Below are 21964 nucleotides of genomic sequence, written 5' to 3' on the forward strand. Positions count from 1 at the left end.
AAAAAAAAAAAAAAAAATGATAAAAAATCAAATAAAATTAAACTAAAAATAATAAATGAAAAGGTACAATGTCTGCTTATTTATATATTTATAAGTATAAATACATCGTGTAGCTAATTTATAGTTATAAAAATACATTACAAAATAAAAGAATGAAATTAGTAGATCGAAAATTAATTATGAATTATATTGTAGTTTGAAAGATAAATTAGCAGCTGATCAAAAAAGTTTTAATAACTAATATCACAATTTGTATTTAACTGTAAAAAATATTTAAATACTTACATTAATACTACTTAAATTTAAAATTACATGGGAAAACATATTTCTTTCAACTCTACTTCAATTATATATAATTTATTTTTTGTTCAGACTACTGTTTAAAATTCCTGAAACTTTCAACTTTTTAAAAACAAAAGAAAAGTACTTTTGCATTAATTGTTTTATACTATTTTTTTTTTTTTTTAAATTACTACGTGAAATATCCTGAACTCATCAGATATCTCGTTTCTCTGTAAAAAAAGTTCCGTTCCAATTTTGGTTAAACTTGATAAAATGTAGATTTAGATTGCAAGATAAATTTCTTCTCGAAGTATTCTCCATGATGACACAATAAATTCGACCGATGTTTTAAGATAAACAAAAAGTTATTTTTGTAACAGAAAAATCGGTTTAAAAAATTGGTTATTGTTAACCACAACTCTCTGGGTCTCTTCTTTCTATTCATTCTTCTTACAAAATGATTTAACAACCGACAAAGGTGATAATATTATGCTGATTTTGTTTTGCAAACTGGATTTAATAATGAGAATTGAAGAAAACTAAAAGTAGTCTGCAATTTCGTCATCATTGTTTCATTTTAATTTATTATTTCTATTATGTTCAAACTTAAATTTTCCAAATGTGCAAATATATAAATTTATCGTCAAATATTTAAAAATATGCAAAATAAAACGTATCTAATTACATCTAGGAACTCTGATTCATAAAGTTTTTTATTTGCTGCTTAAAAACAAAAACAAAAAACAAGCAAACAAAATGTGCGATTGTATAAAAGTCCGGGTCTTGTTGATCTCTTGAAGACGTTTGAAAATTACAAAAAAAGAAAAAAAAACTTCAGAGATAACAAATAATAAATTGAAAAAGAAATGGGACAAATTCATGAAAACCACAACATAAATGACTGACCAAGAAAACATAAAAATTGTAGGTTAAGTTAAAGTGCAGTGTTTTCCATATTCGCTAAAGATAGCTGTCACTATCGCCCGTCATCTATACAAATCCCGGGGACTGGATAAAATAAAAAACAGTGTGTGCGCAATGTCCACTCTGAAGTAAAGAATTTTTTTTTGTGCCTATTTATAACTCGGACACAACATTTTTTAAAAAGATAATCTAATTCCTCATGTTTAAAGCAACTTCATAGGGCTATTCGTAGCCGAGCGAGTTAAAGCACTGAAGTGACTGCAGCAGGCCGGTTCGAATTCGCCCTAGGAGGTCGACTTTTATATCTGTGGTGGGCCCATGAAATGAAAACTCGACCCCCCACCATGGTTAGAATAGGGTGGTAACCCCTTCTCCCCTCCTTATTTCTTGGTCAGTAATGACCAGGATGATGATCTTAAAAAAAGACCTGCATAATACAGAATGATTTGTTTTTAATATTGTAATGGACGTTTGAAAGAACTGCTATGCAAATTTTTTATACCTCTCTGTAGTATCACAACCACTATTGAGGAGCAATCAACCAGGCAATCTCAATACAAATTGCCTCACTGGCCACTTGGTCTATTCAGTATACACTTATAACGGTAGAATTCGTTTAGTTACAAACCTGCTTGTTTTCAAAGCTATAATGCTTTATTTTATTTCGACTTACAAGATTGAAAGTAAATAATTGTTACTAATATCTTGCAACTGTATATTTTAAAATGCGTTATATTTTTATTTGACACTGCATTATCTAATTGAACATTGTAAAGTGCTTAACAAAATAGTTGTTTTAGTATATTAATCGCGAGCAGATTTGACTATTTCTGTTGAAGTTTTTTTTAAATCTATTTATTGATATTTACAACTGTACATAAAATACATCAAGTAAATTTGAGGAAATAATAATGGTATGATACAAGATATGAATATAAACTACCCATTGGTAGCACTCTAAAAACATTTATACCATATAAGGTCTCGAGGCCATTTTCTTTTCAGACGCCTCGGAGGATTGTCCGGAATAAAAGAGGAAGCAAGATTAGAAACTAATGGGTTTGAGTGGTTAGGGAATTTGTAATGGAGGGATTGATATCTGGTTCGGGCTTGATCTGTTACAAATGGAATATTAAGGTCTTTGTGGATGATTTTATTTGTGACTAAGTAGGGAGCATTTAGGATTTTACGAAGGATTTTGGATTGTGAGGATTGGATACGAGAGGAATACGAAGGTTTAGTGGAGCCACAAAGCTCAACGCCGTATGTCCAGTAGGCCTTATAATTGTCATGTAAATCAGTCTTTTGTAATGAATTGGAAGTTAGGACCGTTTGTCTAGTAAGTGCTGTAATATTCGAAATCGACGTGCATTTTCCTGTCTTTTCAGTCTTGTGTGAGGATTCCAGGTTAGTCGTTTGTCCAGATGTAGTCCAAGGTAGCGGATCTGTTCAACACCTGTAAGGGCAACATTATTGAAGTATACTGTAGGGCAGTCAGTAGATTTACGACGTAGGGTAAAGGTAATTTGATGGGATTTGTTGGAATTTATTTTAATCCTCTAATTACGACACCATTCTTCGAGGGCTGTGATATGGATTTGGAGAGTTTGGGATGCAATTAAAGGGTTATTATTAACAGCGACCACACATGAGTCATCGGCATACGTGGTGAGGATAGTGTTAGGATTGGTTGGATATAGGCTATGTAGAGGAGTTAAATATTATAATTAAGCTTGAAGATGGTACATGTTTATAAATAAAAACGAAAAAAATGAAATTTGGTGCAGTGCCCACATCAATCCACTTACTGTCCTGCTCAGCATGATAATATGTTTCTGAATCAAATATCCTAATGAGACTTTCACCTTAATCCAATTGAACCAATTTTTAGAAAAGATCTTTTAAAAATATTTCTTGATACAAAATTTTAACGTTTATCTTTAGCAAAAGTATAGCAGAAATACAAAAATTTTACAGGTTACTAAAATTTACGTTCTGGTTTATGTACTTTTGATGGAAGAAGTCATCTTGTTGAGTGAGGGGCTAAAATATATGTTAAATGCAATTTAAAAAAAAAAAAAAACTAACTATTTAATAATTATGGTGAAATGAAAGCATTTATCAGATTGGCGAAACGGAAAAAGCACTGCTCATGCGCCTACCAGTTTAACAGTCAATCTCCTATTTAGTTTAAGTGACCTTTTATTTCTGCATATTTCATCACTATTCATTACCTTGAATCGTGTGTTCAAGATTGCTGTTAAAGTCCAAAACTTTTTTTATTTAATATATTTATTGAAATTTACAACTGTACAATATAATACATTCAGTAAATTTGGTCTAGGTTATAATGGAGTGAAACAGGCGTGTAGAGAACTGTCCACTGGTTGCACTCCAATGACGTTTAACACTAGCAAGTCTCATAGCCATCTTCTTTTAAGGCTCCTAGGAGGATTGTCAGGAATGGAAGAGGATGCAAGGTTAGAAACTGGTGGGTTTGGGATTTTTTATTTTTAATCACCTTTCCAGTTGATTTTTCAATCATATTTCTTTTTTTAAAATTAAAATATCTGTTAACTGTTGGATGGAAAAAATACTTCTATGAGGAACACTTTCTATGTATAAGAGTGTCGCAGCTTTATAAAAACCTCCTTCCAAGGACAATGCAGTGTGAGCTACTATTAAAAATCAAGAATAGCTGATGAGGACTCCTAGGAAGTCTACTCCATGTTTTTTGAGGTATTAAAATTGTGTTAATTTTTATTGATTCACCCACTGAGTAGACACTCGATTCCCCACCGACCCTTTGCCATTGTTTTGGAGTCTACTGCAAATTTTCCGAGGAACTGGATTTGCGTTGATTTGTGGTGCTTTCACCCACCGGCTCTCTTGAGGTTGGGAAGTGCGAGCGGCCAACACTCGTCAAATTGCCATTAGCCCTTCACCATTTGGACTTTTTTTTGTAATAATAGGAGAGTGTAATTTAATTTATTTTATTTGTTTATGTTTAATATTATTAAATGTGTGTATCAATCGGAAAGTATATTTTCAATTTTAGTATGATTTTGGTTTTCATTTCATTCAGGTCCTCCGTCTACTATTAAAGTCGAACCAGTGATTATTATTTTACTCTAGGAAGAGGTCGATACATTTTCATTTTTGAAAAGCCCCTCGCCAGAACGGACGAAACACATTCTTTTACAGTATATATCATAGATAGTTAAATGAAAGTAAAAAAAAATAAAAAATAAACTTTTGATGATTAGAGCCATTCCACATTTCATTTAACTTTATTTATTTTCCATGATAACCAAATTTAGTCATTGAATCAGTTGACAGCCACAACTAATGTCAATTTATAATGAAAATGATTGATAACAGAAAAAGAAACAATCTAATAATATAATGGGTATAAAAGTTTCGCAATGATCCTTATTCATTTTGTTAAACCATTTTTTTTTTTAAACATATTCATTGGAAGTTTACTAAATTTATATTTAACTATTCCTAGTCAATTTTGAGAATTTTTAAAATTTGTTAAAAAAATACCTTCTAAAGTTTCACAGAGTAATGTTAAAAGATTTTCTCAAGATTAAATTAATCAACCAGCTATAAACCTAGGACTTTCGATATGAACAGATCATGGCGTGAAACTGCGGCGCTTGTGTTACGTGAAGGAATGCACTGTGGAATTCACGAATGAACGTGTGAATGGTACGTTGAAAATTAATCACACGTTTGACAAGACGAATCTCCTTTTCTTTATGCATATTCATAAAGAACGGTTTGAAAAATAAGTATTTCAGTTGAAAATGAACGAGGTATAATTAAAATAATTGATGTAATTAATGTTTAAATTCATGGTGGTCCATAACCTGCAATTCAGAATAATTTAAGACTTTTAAACGACTTCAAGTAGATGACTTAATTATTATTAAATTTTACGCTTCGCCAATGGATATGAATCAAAATTTTATTTTAATTTTGTTTACCGTTATTTATTATTAACTAGTTTTAAGTGAATATGTAATATTTTAATATTTTCTCCTTCATATTTAAAATCGAAAGAACATACGTACTTTCTGAATAAGTGTAATTAAAATTCCGTTGGTTCAAATTATTAATTGTTTTTCTATTCCGGAGATAAATGGTGGTAGACGGTATGACATTGAGTTTTTGATGAACATTTAAGAGAATTTTGATTCAGTGTTAAATTAGCCAAAAATTTAAAAAAAGAATCAATGCAGGTGAAACAAAATTTATCGTTTGAAACTTATTTTCAAATATGAGAATATAAATATAATTTCTTTATTTTTCCTATTTGTGATGCGTTTCATAATTTCATTTATTGTACTGTCACATAAAGGTACGAGTGCAACTTCTGGAAAAGCCCGACCTTGAAGGAAGGTTCAGGAATCAGGAACTCGTTCATCATCAGGTGATGATGAAGTGCTAGGGGCTATCGAGATATGATGGTCTCACCCAAGAATTATATAAAAAAGAGGGCAACGAACTAATTAAAGTCCAACAGTTCATAATCAGTGTCTGAGAGGAATGATAAATTCCTGAATCATGGCATCAATCAGTGGGTGATCCCCTGAGTGTACCGAGGTTTCCATTACAACCCGTTACTTATAAAATTCCTTTATTCCCTTAAAGACATTTCTTCCTTTTGTGAAGTTAGTACTTAATCATTATCAATGTGAATTTTGGAGAAGGAAGTCGACAATTGACGAAATCTCCAGATGTGGTAGATATTTGAAAAAGAAACGGAATATTAATTGCAAACACAAAATTTGTTAATTGATTTTTTAAATATGTAGGACATAATCAAGCAACTACAAGAAACAATAAAACTATGTGCAATATACAGAGGAAGGAGTATGGTGCAAATTCCAGCCAAACTTTCGGTAGAAAGTCCAGGGACGATAAGGGATACAAAGGGAGATGCATTGGCTTACCTCTCTCTTGAGAAGGCCGTAAAGAGGTTCCAATATCCAAACTATTTTCACAATCATGGACCAAACAGTACAGATCTTGGCGTTCGATGATGATCTTGACCTTCACTGATGATCTTGACAATCTTAGCAAGTCTAAAGGAATTATAAATAAAGCATGCCTGAAGTTTGAATCTAATGCTAGAAGCTTAGAACCCGCAAACGGGTTGTCCAATAGTTACGAAGAACAAATATTTATATAGGCACTCTTTTTTAACTACATTAAATTATTTACTATTTAATCATTAATATTTCCAAATTAAATGTACTAAATAAAATAATATGTATTTTATTTGATTTATTCAGTTTAAACTTCTGATTAATGTAGTTTCTTGGGGTACAATGTTTGCCAAATTAAAATACAATTGAGGTACAATGGCCAAAGTAATGCTTCTATTTAAATGATACTTTAAAAATTATGTAGACTAGAAATGGAAAAGCATGAAAAAAAAATCTCGGCTTCAGTTAGTGACTTCATTTATTTTATTTATAATATTTATCGACGCATAACAATAGCGTAATATAACTTCCCTGTTGCCTAAATCCATCGTTAATTCAACACCTTTGTGATTCGCTCAGTCAACGATCTTTATCGATCTTAATAAAGTAGTTCGGCTATTTTACTCGTATTTTCCGCAGTTCTAAACTTTAATTGTTTTTATTTACGAGCTAGCCGGATCGTCACATAATCCACATTTTGTAGAGTAATCAAACAACCTATCCATCTCCGAGCCAAGGTGTCGTTCTTAAGTGCTGCAACAAAAAAAGGTGGGGTTGTGGGATTTACGTAAGCAAGTATTTACGATCGTCCTTCAGTTTTTTATAAAACTCATAAAAAAAAAAACTGAAAGAAGTGAAAGAAAAGAAAATTTCATTCGAAAATCAGCCAATCACTTTTATGACTTAACTTGAAGAAATGGAAAAAATACGTGAATCAGGGCAACTCATTATGTGAAGTCTCTAAGTGAAAGGTGATAGCCCGGATGAGAAAAACATCCGTGAAATACGTATTGGTGAAATGGACACTGCAGCGGAAATCACTTGGACCAATTTCATTAGCAATTTGCTAAAAAATGTATTGATTTTATTAGAGTAATATTTTTTTTTAACGGATCAATTTATTTTTTGATATTTCGTCTTCAAGACATTTGTCTTTTATTTTCAATGATTATTTCTTTTATCATTAGTAAATATAAAATAATAGTGTTTCTTTGTTGTAAATTATTCTGAAAATCTAATCTGTAAAATAAAAAATAAATAAAGAAACAATTGCATATACAATAATTAATTAAATTAATTAAGATCTCATACTTATACTTCGGGACGTGGTCGTATCTTACTTCAGGTATCCCGACTGTATGTTGAATTGTTGATTAAATTGATGTGGAAAAGGGGAGGGGGTTGAGATTTGTGAGACCTTTCTGCTTTTTCGTGACTACGTATATTTTAATAAACCAAGTAAAATCCCTGAGGGGACAAACTGGTTAGTGTGTTAATTAAATCGATAGTAAATAAATTGATTATTTGATATGATATAATTACAATGGGTGGTCTCATATATTAAGATATTGGCACATCTGTGGCGTCCGCCGCGGTCACTCCTTCGTCGCTTCCCTCCTCTAGGTTCAGTAGTGGGCGAAATGGTGTCTTCGTCTGGTGTCAGAAAAAAACGTGTTTCTCCCTCAGAGGCTGGTAGTATGGGCAAGCCAGGTCCTTGCATGGTGCAAAGTTTCGTGCGACATAAAAAAATGAGACCCCTGATCCCGATTTTATAGAATTCAAAAAGAGACACGAATTCGAATTATGTAAATCCGATAACCGTATTGAAGAGAATAATAGGTGCAGTGTTGGGGTTGCAAGATAAACCAATTAAAAAACCTTGTCCTGTTTAGATTATTAGTTGTTTTGTTTCAATATATTTATAAACTGTAATGTAACAATATTGCATCACTCTGTTAATTTTTTTTCTTCCTTCTATTTATTTGTTAATTATCTTATTTATTTTTTTATTATTTTATTTATTTATAAAATTGCATATAATATGGTCTGACCAGATGACAACATTAATCAGCCAGCGCCAAAATAACATACAGAAATGATAAACATAAATGAGATAATATTTAGTTAAACTTTTAATTATTAGGGCGCTGTGGACACTGCTATGATATAAAAGATGGAACAGTACAATATTAAGTAATTTCTATAAAACTAATAATTAGATAACAAAATACAACTAAATACAAAATATAAATGTGAAAAAAAAAATGAATGAACTTATGAAGTGTAAAGTGTATAATAATGATACGAATTTGCAATCAATCATAGTAGTAAGTATGAGGTGAACCTGATTAAAAATAAGAATGCAATATAAAATATAAAAAAAGAATAAAATATATAATATTATAAAACATATAATAATATATACAATATTTAACATGATATCTAATATAAAGGATACAAAAAATAAAAGGAGCATTAAAACTAAATATCAACTAAAGGATACAATAAAACAAAATGATATACAAATATGATAAAAATAATCTAATTATATCTAAATAAATAATACATATAATCAAACACACATATACATATATATAGCTCATTTTTATTGCAATATAAAGTGTCGAGATTATTAAGGAAAGTTAAGGAAAACTACAAGCAGATATAGTCCGATTTTAATAAATAAAAATCAGTTATTGAGATTCATAGAAGTAAGAAAGTACCCTGTAAAATATTTCTTTTTTAATTTTTGTTTTTTATGATTGATTTATTTATTAGTTCTTCTGGTAAACAATCAAACAGATATGGTACCATATACTTTGAAGTTTGTTTCCCAAATATGTTGTTATAACAACAATAAATTTAATTTTTTTTCTAGTATTTTTCAAATATATGTATTCTTTTCTAAATAAATTACTATTTGTAAATTTTAAGATAATTTTGTATAAGTAAAATGATAACCCTTTGAGAAAGTTGTTTATTGATTTTACAAAAATTCTCTTGAGAGCACATGGCATTGTAAGAAACATATTAGTTAACAAACATTTTGGTAACATGACATCCATAAATTAACAAAAAAATAATGGAAATATAAAGCTAATACAGGTAAATATAAAGTATAAAAAAAGTGCCTAAAAATATTTCCTAGTATTAAGCAAAATAGTTTGCATAACACTTTTTGTTTAACGTATTTTTTCTTATTTTTATGTTTAAAAATGAACAGAATAGATGGCATCCATATAAACTCTGTATCATTTGAATTTCATAAAACAAACATTTTATTAGGATAGAACTTTTTTCGAGCCTCAAAAAGCTCAGAAAATCATCATGTAGAATTATTTCTCATCCTTTAAGTTTCTATTGAAAGATTCTGAATATTATTTAACTGGTCTTAAATTTTTATAAGTTAGGACTTTATAGATTTTCCCTTTATTAATAATAGCAAATTCTAATATATACACTTTTTTTTTTTTCGTTAACTACTGATACAGTACCAATATGCCAATTTTTACTTTCTTAACAAAAATAGACAATACCAATTATTATAATATGTTTTTGAAGTTCTATAAAATACCCCTTCTTGTTTTTATATATATTCAGGTATCTAATAGAAACATAAGAATCAAAAAGGGCGTTATCTACAATTGCATATTTACTTATAATGAGTAAGTTGAAAAATATCAACAGTTAGTATCAGCTTGATGTTTTTAAGATTCCTTCCTGGATTTTCATTCTTTTTTCCTTAATGATCACTAGATAGTTATTACATTCTATGCAATGGAGGGCATATCTCTATTAGTGAAATCAAAACTTTTTTGAATGAACAGCAATTCGGGTTGAAAAGCATGATGTAAAAATATTAAGTTATCCGCTTTTTGGTCACGTGCAGGAAACGATCGATAAGCACAGTATACACCTATCTCATAGTGTAACTGGTAAAGTTGATGATGGGAAAAATCATTAACAACTGGATGTTTTAAAATTAACACTTTTATTAATTAATTTCTTCTTAAAACAAGGAAAAAATTTTACCATAGTACCATAGAGCTTTAATAATGTTGCATATAATATATTAATAATAATTAAGTAGATATTAATAATAATAATATTAGTAATTATATGAATACAATATTTAAAGCAGGACTAATATAATAATAGTAAAATGCAATAATAATAATATATTGTAATATAATATTCTTAAGATTATAATATTTCTTTATTCCAAGTCTGAATCACTCATAAATTCAACAAATTGTTAGCAAATTAAATCACGTTCTGTTATAGATTCATCAATATCTGGACAAATTATACTTTGCATTTTTACACTTTTTCTTCATAAAGTATGAATTAGATATCAAAAGTAAATTTGTCTTTATTTAGGAACTTAAAAAATATCTATTGAATCTGCAAACTAAGCTCGCAATGCATTATACATGAAGTCAACTTTATTCTATAAAAAAGCTATAAGTTTTATTAACCCCTTTACTGGGGAGCTCAGGGAGCTTTTTTATTTATGATTCATCAAAATTTTGAACTCAAAAATAAATGTTAGACATAGTGAAGAATAATTTACTATAAATAACTAGAAAGTACTTGCTCCTAATTAATTATTAGTGTATGAAGTGTGCCTTCAACCTAATGTCAGGCACTCCTTCACTTTTGAATCACTGGTTTGATTTTAGTGGACTGTATAAAATAGTGATAAATAAAACATAATTAATTTAAACAAGAAGTCTATTGTATAAATTACGGTTGAAGTAGGGGGTGGCCGAAACAATAGATGTGTTAGTTAATTTTGATTAATAGGTCTATGATTGAATGATGCTGATGATGATGGTTGAATTGTATTGATAGGTGGACTTACTCCATGGCTCGGTTATCATCTCTTCCTTCTATATTTCCTCCCTCCTCCTCCTCTGTTCCAAGAGGAGGAGGTATCTGTATTAAAGGTGTCTCTAGTCACTCAGTCTTTTGGTAGAAGATTGATGAAGAGAAATATGTGGCTGCCTCTGGCCAAGGTTCGCTAGCGAGTGTCAGTGTGAGTTCCTTTGTTTTCTCGTCCTCATGGAGCACTGGTGTTAGCCATGATTAGCCATATAATGGTTTTGAGACTGGTTTCCTCCACTTGTGTGCTGCACTGATGCCCTGATGCCCTCAGTTTGTGTTATCCTAATCCTTAACGTTATCTGTAGACTGGAAGATTAGTACCCTTTTGTAGGTAACACTTCCTAACTGATCAGTGCTAATGTTAGAGCCTGCCCTGCTGACAGGCTTATCTTTCTTGCCTATGTTCTTACACTTGCAATAATTGAGCTTGCAGTACTGAGGTCTGTAAATGTTACTTGCAAGAATAACTCCTCAGGTTGGGAAAGATCTTGGTACAAAACAGTTTAAAAATCAAATCTATAATATATACCATTATAAAATATGGCTCATAACAAATATTTAAAATGTACAACCTGAATATTTAGATTATTACTTTGTTTTATTATATCTAGAGAGACTAATCATGGCGATTTAGGTAGAAAGAACAATTAAAAAAATGTTTTATTCTTTTTTTAGAGGCAATAAATGTAACATAATACAATTCTATCCAACAACACATCTAAATGAGTATCCATAATAAACAGTTCAGATTGTTGGGATAATAACCTTTAATAATTTATGCTTTTCATACAATAATGCCTGTAATTTTTGACAAACTCACAGTTTTATTTTTCTCAAAATTTTTATATTAATGTACTTATTTATTATTAGTCTAATTAGATGGTGAATTAGAATGTTGTATGTATTATTAAATCTTTGTCAGATTAAAGTTTTCATGAAATGAAATGAAATAGCCTTTTATTTATGCAATAAATTAAAATCATACAAAATACAATATAAACATTTAAAGAAGATAGAGAGAAAAAAAATTATATATATAATAGTTGACAAAACATTAACCTTTATCAATTTTTTCCATCTTTCTGCATCCTTCCTACTAGGCCTTCCCTTTGGACAGTAATAGACAGCACTTCCCGGGGTGACCAGCCCTATTGGGAGGCGAGTTCTTTCCATTTCCCCTTCCAGACATCCCTGTCCATAGCAGCTCTCCACCAGAGAGGTCCTACCATCCTCTTGAACATATCAATCCATCTTTTCTTTTGACGTCCTCTTCTTCTTTGAAGGTCGTACGGATTCCATTCTGTGGAAATTTTTGACCATCTGCCATCTTCACACTGAAAGAGATGCCCTGCTCATTTCTATTCGCTTAATCTTGTCATCTTCAGTGTGTCAGTGAGTCCTGTTTCTTCCTGGATCCAAGCACTTTTTATTCGATATCATCTCACATTCACAATGCTTCTTAATATTATTTTGCCACACCTGTAATTTCCTCTTCAGTCCTATAGTCAGTGACCAAGCTTGGCATCCATAAGTGACCACTGGGTTAATGCAACTATTGAAGACCTGCCCCTTAAGGTCAGTACTTGTTTTTCTCTTCACTAAATGCCTGAGGGACCAAAACTTTTTCCAGCTGAGTGCTAATCTCCTCTGGACCTCCTTTGCTTCTCAATCCTTGAATGATACTAACTGGCCAAGAAAGTTTTCATAATCAATAATTAAATAAATATTTTTTTTTATTATTAACTGTAATATAAAATTGAATTAAAGTACCACTAACTAATATTCTGGATGATGATTAATTTATCTATTAAATTCATTCAATGTCAGTTGCAATCAGAGAATGATTTTATATTTAAAGCAGCTACTTGTAGGTATAGTTCAAATTTTCTATAAGCTGTTTAAAGAATTGAACATATCTACATTATTTTAACTTATATTACTTGCACTAAGCTGTTATATTAATTGGTCCTAATGGGATATGTAGGAAGCAGATCAATCAGCCAGTCATCAGCCTTTTATCCTCCAGATTTGGTTAACGCTAATCCACAGTATTCAATATTCAACACACTACCAGACCCTTCTTTTTTTACAGATGAAGGTTGTCCACACCCTTGGATCACCTTCTCTAGGTAGCTACTTATAGGTAGTGGATGAGGAAGCAAATTAGAGCAACAAGGAGGGACAATCTTCAACTGATTTGAGGCTGTGGGCAGATAATATCTCTTTAACTTTAGTCATCACGAAACTTTTGACGAGGAAAGATAAAATTAGAAAGAGTTATGGTATTCAGACATTATTCTACAAACTAGAATAAGAGGATAGTCTCAATACTGGGATGTCTTTGTATATATATATATTTTTTAATATTTAGATTTTATATATTATATATTTACATATTTATGTAATATATTTTATATATTTACTCCATCCAGTTGGGAAAATTTTTCTTTAGAACTAACAATAAGTAATAAAACCATTAATTAATAACTCTATATGGGTAGGGTTGTGACGGCCGCAGGGATTAGGGCACAGGTCCCTGTGTGCTCGGTTTGAAATGTTGTGGGTTCGATTCCCACCTGGGGGAGGTTAACATTCATTTTTCGGCGGTCTCAAAGAATGAATCTTGACACTCCCATCTTGGTTAGTACGCAGCCGCAACTCAGGTAGCCGCCAGGCAAAGGGGTTGGCCAAAAGGACCACTAGGCCCACTTGCCGGACTTGTTCCCCCCGCCAAATACCAGTACCAGTATCGAACTCTATATGGTATAAAGAATTTTCCTTTCATTTCCTTTATTCACTAATCAAATTAATAAATCTGCTTGAAATATTTAGACTACCTACTATTTAACCCTGTTGATGTGAGAGCAAGCTGAGAAGCAAAGATCTTGACCACACAATATTTAACAGAACTGTTTAATTGCTGGGATATATAACAATGATTTTGATATTGCTGCCATAACATCATTAAAAGGCAAATTTCTGCAACTTGAAAAAGCAACAAAAAGGTTCAAACTTGAAATAAATGAACTAAATACTAAATAGGTGATTACATTGACATTGGTGCTTGTTGGTATGAAAGAGTGCAACAATTTGTTTCTTTGAGCTCAGAAATAAGCTCACGTAATGATACTTTACCGGATGATATTCTCATATTAGAAGTTGTAAATATATTCTACTTTAGGGTTATTAAACTTTTCAAAAGTAGGTTCATTGCTAATCAAACCCAAGTGAGACTCTACTGTATGCTACTATGCCCAGTCCTCAGTTATTGGCATTGACTAAGGCTGACCCAAATATTTTTTGAGAGAAAAATATTGTGAAGAATTTTTGGCCCAATCCAAGAAAGGAATATCTGGCGAAGAAAAAGACATGAATATTGAAATGCATGTGAAAGTTAGAAAGCTGATATGGGCAAAGCATACCGCAAGAATGGGTGACAGTGAGATACTGGTTAAATTGGCTAGGGAAGTTCTTCATCGAACAAAAAGAGTAGAGACCCAATCTCAGATGAATTGATAGTGTCCACATAGATGTGAGAATAAATAAACCTACTAATACTAAATAAAGCTAATTGTATGGCTGCTGCACTGGATAGAGAAGAATAATGGAAGCTTTAGGACGAAGCCCTGGTTCACTGATGGATCGTTGTGCCATATATGTATGTATACTTAAAATATGAATTGGAATCAGGATCAAAAATTGTTTTTACATTAACTAAAAACAATAATTTATTCAATATTTACAATAAATAATAAATAAATAAATAATTATTTTAAATACAATAACTAAATGCAATAAATATCAATCACTTTTTCAAACTATGAAATACATGTAAATCATCTAAGAAATCTTTCTATTCATGTTTACGAACCTAATTGAGAATTATAAACTAAAATCGATGAGAGCTAAGACAAAAAAATATAAATTATACAATAATAAATTACTAGAATTAATCAATAACATTTAGCATCCTTAATCCTTAGCAATTAGGCATCACTTTGATAATTGTGCCATATATTTATTATCTATGGCTTTTTCAATCCAAAATGAATATTTTGTTCTTTCAATCTTACATGTTTGTTATATATTTTAGTCTTAAATATTCTTTTAAAAAAAATAGTAAGACAAAAATTAGCTTTACAATCATCAATAACTAATTATAGAAAAGATAAAATCAGACTATAAAAAAGTTTTGTTGGCTTCTTTCAAATCAGTTATTTAAAGCTACTATCAAACATTATTGTTACACTTATTAAATTAAAAAGACACAAATTTACTGCAAAATAATTAGAATTGTCAAAAAACATTTCTTACATTTACAGTTTGGCTTTTTACATTTTTTGGCTTTGTTAGTATTTCTAACTTAATTAATCGTTCTTTATGATTGTACTAATTCTAACCTTTCTATTAATGTATGTTATTATTTATTTTAATTTTAAACATAATTTAATGTACAATCCTATATTCATAATGATAGAAATAATTGTCAAAAAACAATAATAATATGTAATATAAAAATAAATGACAAACTTTGGGATCTAAAAATATTAAGGTGATCTGTGTTAAACATTAATTAGAACTTGTAAAAGCTATATCGCTAAAGAGAAGTCCATAATTCTTAAAATTGAATCCATTTTGAAACCGTTTTCCTGAATTTTCCATAAATTATATATTTTTCCCCCCCTATTCCCGTTTTCAGATGTATAATTCATGTTGAGAGAAGCGAATAGAAAATACTAAAGCATATGGAAAATAAATAATTTATTGTTAATTCAAAATAAAATTTCCAGCTTAATTTAATTGTAATAATTTATTTTCTGTTTTTGTAAAACAAGTCATAAATTATTTCGATTAAATTGAACTGGCTAGAATATTTGGTTTACTAGAATGTGTTATTTATTAAAAGTTTACCGAACTCCTTGTTGGAATTGAGTAAGCTGAATAATGAATGCAGTTCCTGTGACAACATTTTTTTAGAAACTGTCCATTAAATACCAGGATTACCTTGTTTTTGTAAGCATTGGATTTTCATAACCTCTGTAGGGATTATTTGAAAATCTGCTCTGTGGTTTGTTCAACCTGGCATAAGCATATTTATTTCTCCTTGATTCCATTAAAGGGCTTTGTTTTTGGATTGTGAAAGTCGGATCAGCTCGATACATTCTTCTGTTTACCCAGGATCCATACTCCGGTCCTCCATTATATCCATAGTGTGTACTTGCCAAACTTTCTTGCTGAAAAAGATAAAAAAAAATTTCAGTATATCAACTTCATTAAGTCTTGCAAAAACCTGACTTATAAATATATGCTATATCAGAGAAGTTCATTTGACTGACAAACTTAAGTGGTCCACACTTGTGTGAATATCAGATTTAAAAATATCTAAATTTTCCTCAATATTCCTAAATAACAATCTGAAATCATTTGTTCAATTATAATAATGAGATGTTTAAGCTGTCAATAGTATTTAGAACCCATAGGTTAATCCTTAATATGCAACATGGAATATAAATTGATTAATTAATTAATTACACATCACACTGTAACCTCCTGGAAGTGATGGTCCTATATCACCTTTTGAAATATTCAAAAAGCGTCTGAAATTGGAAAATAGCTTGAAACCTGTTTGTAGCTGTCCGAACAGCTATCCCTCCTTCTTTGGTAGCCTTACTTATCTTAAGTTTGAAATAGACACTGACAGTGAGTATGTTAGTCGATGGACAACATGTCACAAGCTCAAAATAGCAGAGAATGTAACACCAAAAATAAAAAGCAATCTTTTCTCACAACTCCGCCACAGTAAAATCCTTAGGAAGTGGTTGTCCTGTATCACTTTTGAAGTATTTACTTAAAACAGGAAGAGGATACTTAAGATATTTAAATCGAGCAATATTTAAAGAGTTCCTGAAATTGGAAAACGGTGTGAGTATTTACACAAATTTAATGTATTAACAAGTCAATATTAAAGGAGAAAAAAATATTTGTCTTTCTATTTTATCCAAATAATGTAAGGAAATTGTACTATATATTTGTTTCAAATCAGTTATCTAAACGTTTTGAGCCATTGAATGCTAATGTAGCGACGTTTGGTGATGTGGTTAAAACTGACTAATTTTAACTGAAGAAATAAGCTGTTATTATGTTATTATATTTTCCTTTTAATCTATATGTTATTCTTATTCTTGTAAAATATATCTAGGTGTTTGTTCTTGATAGACTGATCTACTGCTGTGACTATGAATGATGGTCTGATCTCACATTACTGTCTTATATTGAATTTTTTTAGCGGGTCACTGAAGAGGATCTAGGAGGGTGAATTCCGGAGAGCAAATTTGTTGATCGGGTGAATTGAATAATTGAGCAGAAATGAGAGGGAAAAATGGGAGTGAGTGAAACATTTGTATTGGTTGTACAGACCGAAATGGATTGTAAAAGGAAACTGTAGGGGTAAAAAAAAATTGTTTATTATATCCTATTATTGTATATCTTTTTTTTATGATTATACCATGTATGTGTAATGTAAATATGTCCGATTACGGATTGATAAGTATGCTGTGTGAGTAATGTATTTAGGCAGCATAGATGAATAAATAAAGTATTTCTCTCTCTCTGCTAAAAACTTTATAAGACTTTCCCTAAAGTGTACTCGAACTCCACTTACATAATTTTGGCATCCAATGGATTATTTATTGTGTACTGTGTCTGTAGCAATGCAGATATTTGGGCACTTTATTTGAAAATAAAGTGCTTCTATATAAAGAAATCATTTATCAAATAACATTAATAATTAACTATAAATTAATTAACCCCATAATTTCAAATTATGAAGAAGATGGTCAGGAGTGCGGTCAAATGAAAACAAAAATAGTTAACAACAATTAACTTGCTGACGTTTCACCCTACTTTGTAGAGCTTCATCAGGGCTTAAAAGATACAAAAACAGCTAAAAATATTTTGACATTATAGGATAACAAGTTTTGTATCTTGTTTTGTAGCTGAAGTAAACTAGGGTTAGAATTATGTAAAAATAAGTGAAAAGAAAATCATACATGAATGAGAGAAAATAAAAAATAAAACAGTATTAATATAAAATAAGCAATGTTAAGAAAATAAAAAATTGCACAAACTACAAGATTAAAAATGAACAGAAGATGTAATAACAAGTAAAATGTTTGAAACATAGAAAAAATATGCATTTATAATCTTACAGTCTGGGTTTTTTTTTATTTTCTAATCATTGTTTACTTCATACTAATACTATTTTATTTATTCTTTTCTTTCATTTATATATAATGTTCTTTTTTTATCATATTATCTTACTATGTCGAAATATTTTAAGTTGTTTTTTTTATCTATTTAGCCCTGATGAAGCTCTACAAAGTGGAGCAAAACGTCAGCAAATAAATAGTTGTTAGTTACGTTTGTTCTCTTTTGACCGCACCCCTGACCATCTTCTTCATAATCATTTATCAAATATTTTAGCTACATTTAATTGTAAAATTATAATATATATTTATATTTAAAAAAAAATTATTAATTCACATATAAAAAACTATCCTTTACATTAATTCTCAACTAGACTTATCCATAAGTATGTAGATATTTATTTATGTTAGGATTAGTTTTTAAGCTTCTTCCTCTGATTGTCATATCCTATTATAAATTTGTTTTTCAGGAAAATATAATCTCTTATATACTTCTTCCAGACATTCTAGAGGATTTTTTTAGAGAAACTGAGGATGAACTTTTTTCTGAAGAAGTTCTCTGGAAAGAGGATTAAATCGGTGGCGGTTGTGAAAAACTAGAGAAAGTTGAATTGCTTATAAATTCAGTTAACTGGGTTTATACTGTCCTTGGGTTGCAATTTAACATAATTTAAGGTATCCCGAGGACGGTTTAAATGCAGTGTACTCAGTTTTTACGCAATTTGACTTTTCACAACAGCTACAGAAATATTAGGAAGGTAGTAATAGACCTCCTGGAGAAAAACCCAAATCTGACCTCTACTTAGTTATTTATTATAAAATTCTAATGAATAAAATATTAATTATTAATGCTTTATTTCTTGATACTATTTCATAGTTCAGTCAGGAATTTTATTTAATTTTCTCTCTCTCTTTTTTTTTATTTCTTTATTTTTTTTTTTTAAGAACTACCATGGTTCATACCTCGTATTGTTGCTCATCATTGTGATATCCTATGACAGCATTTCTCAGAAGATTTAATCCAAGTATAATCAGGGCCAATTTTCCTTTAAAAAACAAAAAAAAAACATATATTATTCAATTTCCATGCATTCCTATATCATAATACTGAAAGTAAAGAAATTTTAAAATATTTTTAAAGTATCCAAAAACAACAACAATCTCCAAATTTTAGAATCTTCATTTCAGTGTACCATTATTTAAGGGGAAAATTTAACTAAGTTTCTACATTTAAAATTAAAAGAACTAACAGCTACAGATTAATAAAATATATTAATGTTCAGAAGATTAACAATCCATGGGCTTTAGATAAGAATCAGAAATGTTCTTCAAAACTACTTTTTTCAATGAATCGCCCTTTTTATTTTTAAAATTGCAATGTTATACATTAGTTTGTTGTTTTTTTCCAAGGGTAAAAAAATGCTAGTTTCATTTTCAAATTTTTCTTTGTTACATTTACTGTAAATAAATTTAAAAATATCATATTTATTTATGTCGTTTATTAGGACATTAATTTATCTTGTGCCCACCTAAATTGTGTTTAACATTAACCAGTTGGTTAAACCAGTATCATGCCTGTTTCTTCTTTGGTGACACAAATACTACAATAATTGAACCTAAAATTCATAAAATACTTTAAGAAATTGCTGTATGAATATGTATTTTTAATTTTGAACTGTATGTTTACTGTATACTTTTAATTTTTCTACAAGACTTGGTTTTTAAGTTATTTGTTTATTTTCGTGTGTATTGATTTTATTTTTATGTCATTTTTATTTAAGTAGAAGTTATCATTATTTTCATGAAAGATGAAATTCTTATTCTAATGAGTTTATTAAAATTCTTTATTTAATAAATGTTAAGAAATAAACTTACCTATAGCAAGTGCTTTTAAAGCCCAAAATTTCAGTTGCATTATCATCATTGGTATCATTTGCGCTTGAATCATAAGAGGGATGTACATTAATGATGACATCCCATTATCTTTTTTGGATGGCTTGCGTCTTTTTGGTTGGTGCAGTGCTCCAGCATTTATTGTACCTTTTTTTGCCTCAACTACAAAATAATAATCATTATTGCATTTATTTGTAATAATTAGTCCATAATTTATATATTAACATGCAAATAAAATCTTACATTATGTTCTGATGGCTTAACTGAATGTTATATAAATGGCGTCTGTCATCAGTATTTTCTCAAATCTTTTAAAAAGAACAGAATGTTGCCTAAACTTAATTATGACTCATACTAAGATAAAAATTAACAGTATAATTAAGAAAACTTATTCTATAAAATAACTTCAAATTAAATTTTGAAACAATCAATCTTCCAAGTCGCTATTGAAAACACCTGTCGGTAGCTGGGAGTGGAATAACATACACTGTTTTTTGATATAGTCTTCTATTAATTCTATTTGTACTTCCCGATGCAATTGGCTATTTCTTACAAACCAAAGAGCATTCACAAGACCTCTGGGTTAATCCATATCACATAATCCAGGTCATGAAACCCATGTTTTTGGATTTTTATTGTTTTGTTTTTTTTATTTGTTCCATTTACTATCCTTATTAACTTGTAAATTTTTAATTTGATACCTTTAATACTTTTTGAAATATCAAATTTCAAATATTTATTAAAAATACATTTCTTTATTACTGAGAAGTAAAGAGCTTGTGGTATTGTTTTTGTAAAAAAAAAAAAAAATCATAATTTGGTAATTCTCATTATATCACAGTTATTTTTTTCAATGTTTAAAATGGGAATAAGACGAAAATTCATATAGGAACATACCTATTCAATGGTTCAGTCATAATCAGCTCAAACTTAGAATAAATTAATATAAAAATATAAAATTTTATAATCAAATTTAAGACAAAATGTCTTCCAGTAACCAAAGTATTTATATATTTTCAAATAATCCCTAAATAAAATGGGTGGAGTTTTGACTGTGTATATGATTAATTTAGCTGTAAACAACTAACAAATTACATGCCTAAAGTTCAAAAAAAGTATACTTCAATTCATTGCTGTAAGTTTTTAAATTTTTATCTTAAATTTGATTTTAAAATTTTATATTTTTTCTTCAAAATATTAATGAAGTACAATTTTGAGCTGACTATGATTTCACTATTTAATAGATGTATTCCTAAACGCATTTTTGTCTTATTTTTTAGGTCTTTCTGAATATAGTAGTGAAAAATCATTGTTATATAAATCAGAATGCATTGGACTAAGATTGGAGAATCACTTCATGTTGTCTACTATGATTTCACTTTTCTAAAAAGCATTAAAATATTGATCCTTCATATAAGGCATCAGAGCCTTTCTGTATTAGGGTATTAACTCACTATTGGATGCTTCAATAATTTTTTTATACACATCACACATTTATTTGGAAACCCAGACTTACATATTGAATAATACACAATTTTATATATATATATATATTGTAATATGCTCTTTTTTAGTAAATAGTATATTTTGATATTCATTAGGCTTTTCACTTTTGATAGGATATTTATGGGAATTGACCAATTTTATTTAAATCCAAATATGACCCAAACAATAATGTTAAGTAAAAATAAAATTTGTAAGATTGAGAATAGGATATTTAAATTTTGTAAGATTGAAAATAGGATATTTGATAAGGCTTTAAAGGTATCTTTAAAT

At 29.5% G+C, this 21964-nt stretch overlaps 1 protein-coding gene across 1 annotated transcript in view; it reads right to left on the bottom strand.

Moving 5' to 3' along the window:
- Positions 1–15295: 15295 nt before the first annotated feature.
- The window catches only part of LOC106689743 (chondroitin proteoglycan 1), a 59663-nt gene continuing 52994 nt past the window's right edge, over positions 15296–21964 (bottom strand). Inside the window, exons 2-4 of the mRNA XM_014434904.2 lie at positions 20171–20350; positions 19259–19341; positions 15296–16324 (exon numbers count right to left, since the gene is read on the bottom strand). Coding sequence (XP_014290390.1) covers positions 16091–16324; positions 19259–19341; positions 20171–20350 — 497 coding nt within the window. The 3' untranslated portion in view covers positions 15296–16090. The remainder of the gene's footprint in view (positions 16325–19258; positions 19342–20170; positions 20351–21964) is intronic.

Source organism: Halyomorpha halys, unplaced genomic scaffold (assembly GCF_000696795.3).
Source record: "Halyomorpha halys isolate HHAL.00 unplaced genomic scaffold, Hhal_1.1 Scaffold1445.1, whole genome shotgun sequence".
Classification (NCBI taxonomy): domain Eukaryota; kingdom Metazoa; phylum Arthropoda; class Insecta; order Hemiptera; family Pentatomidae; genus Halyomorpha; species Halyomorpha halys.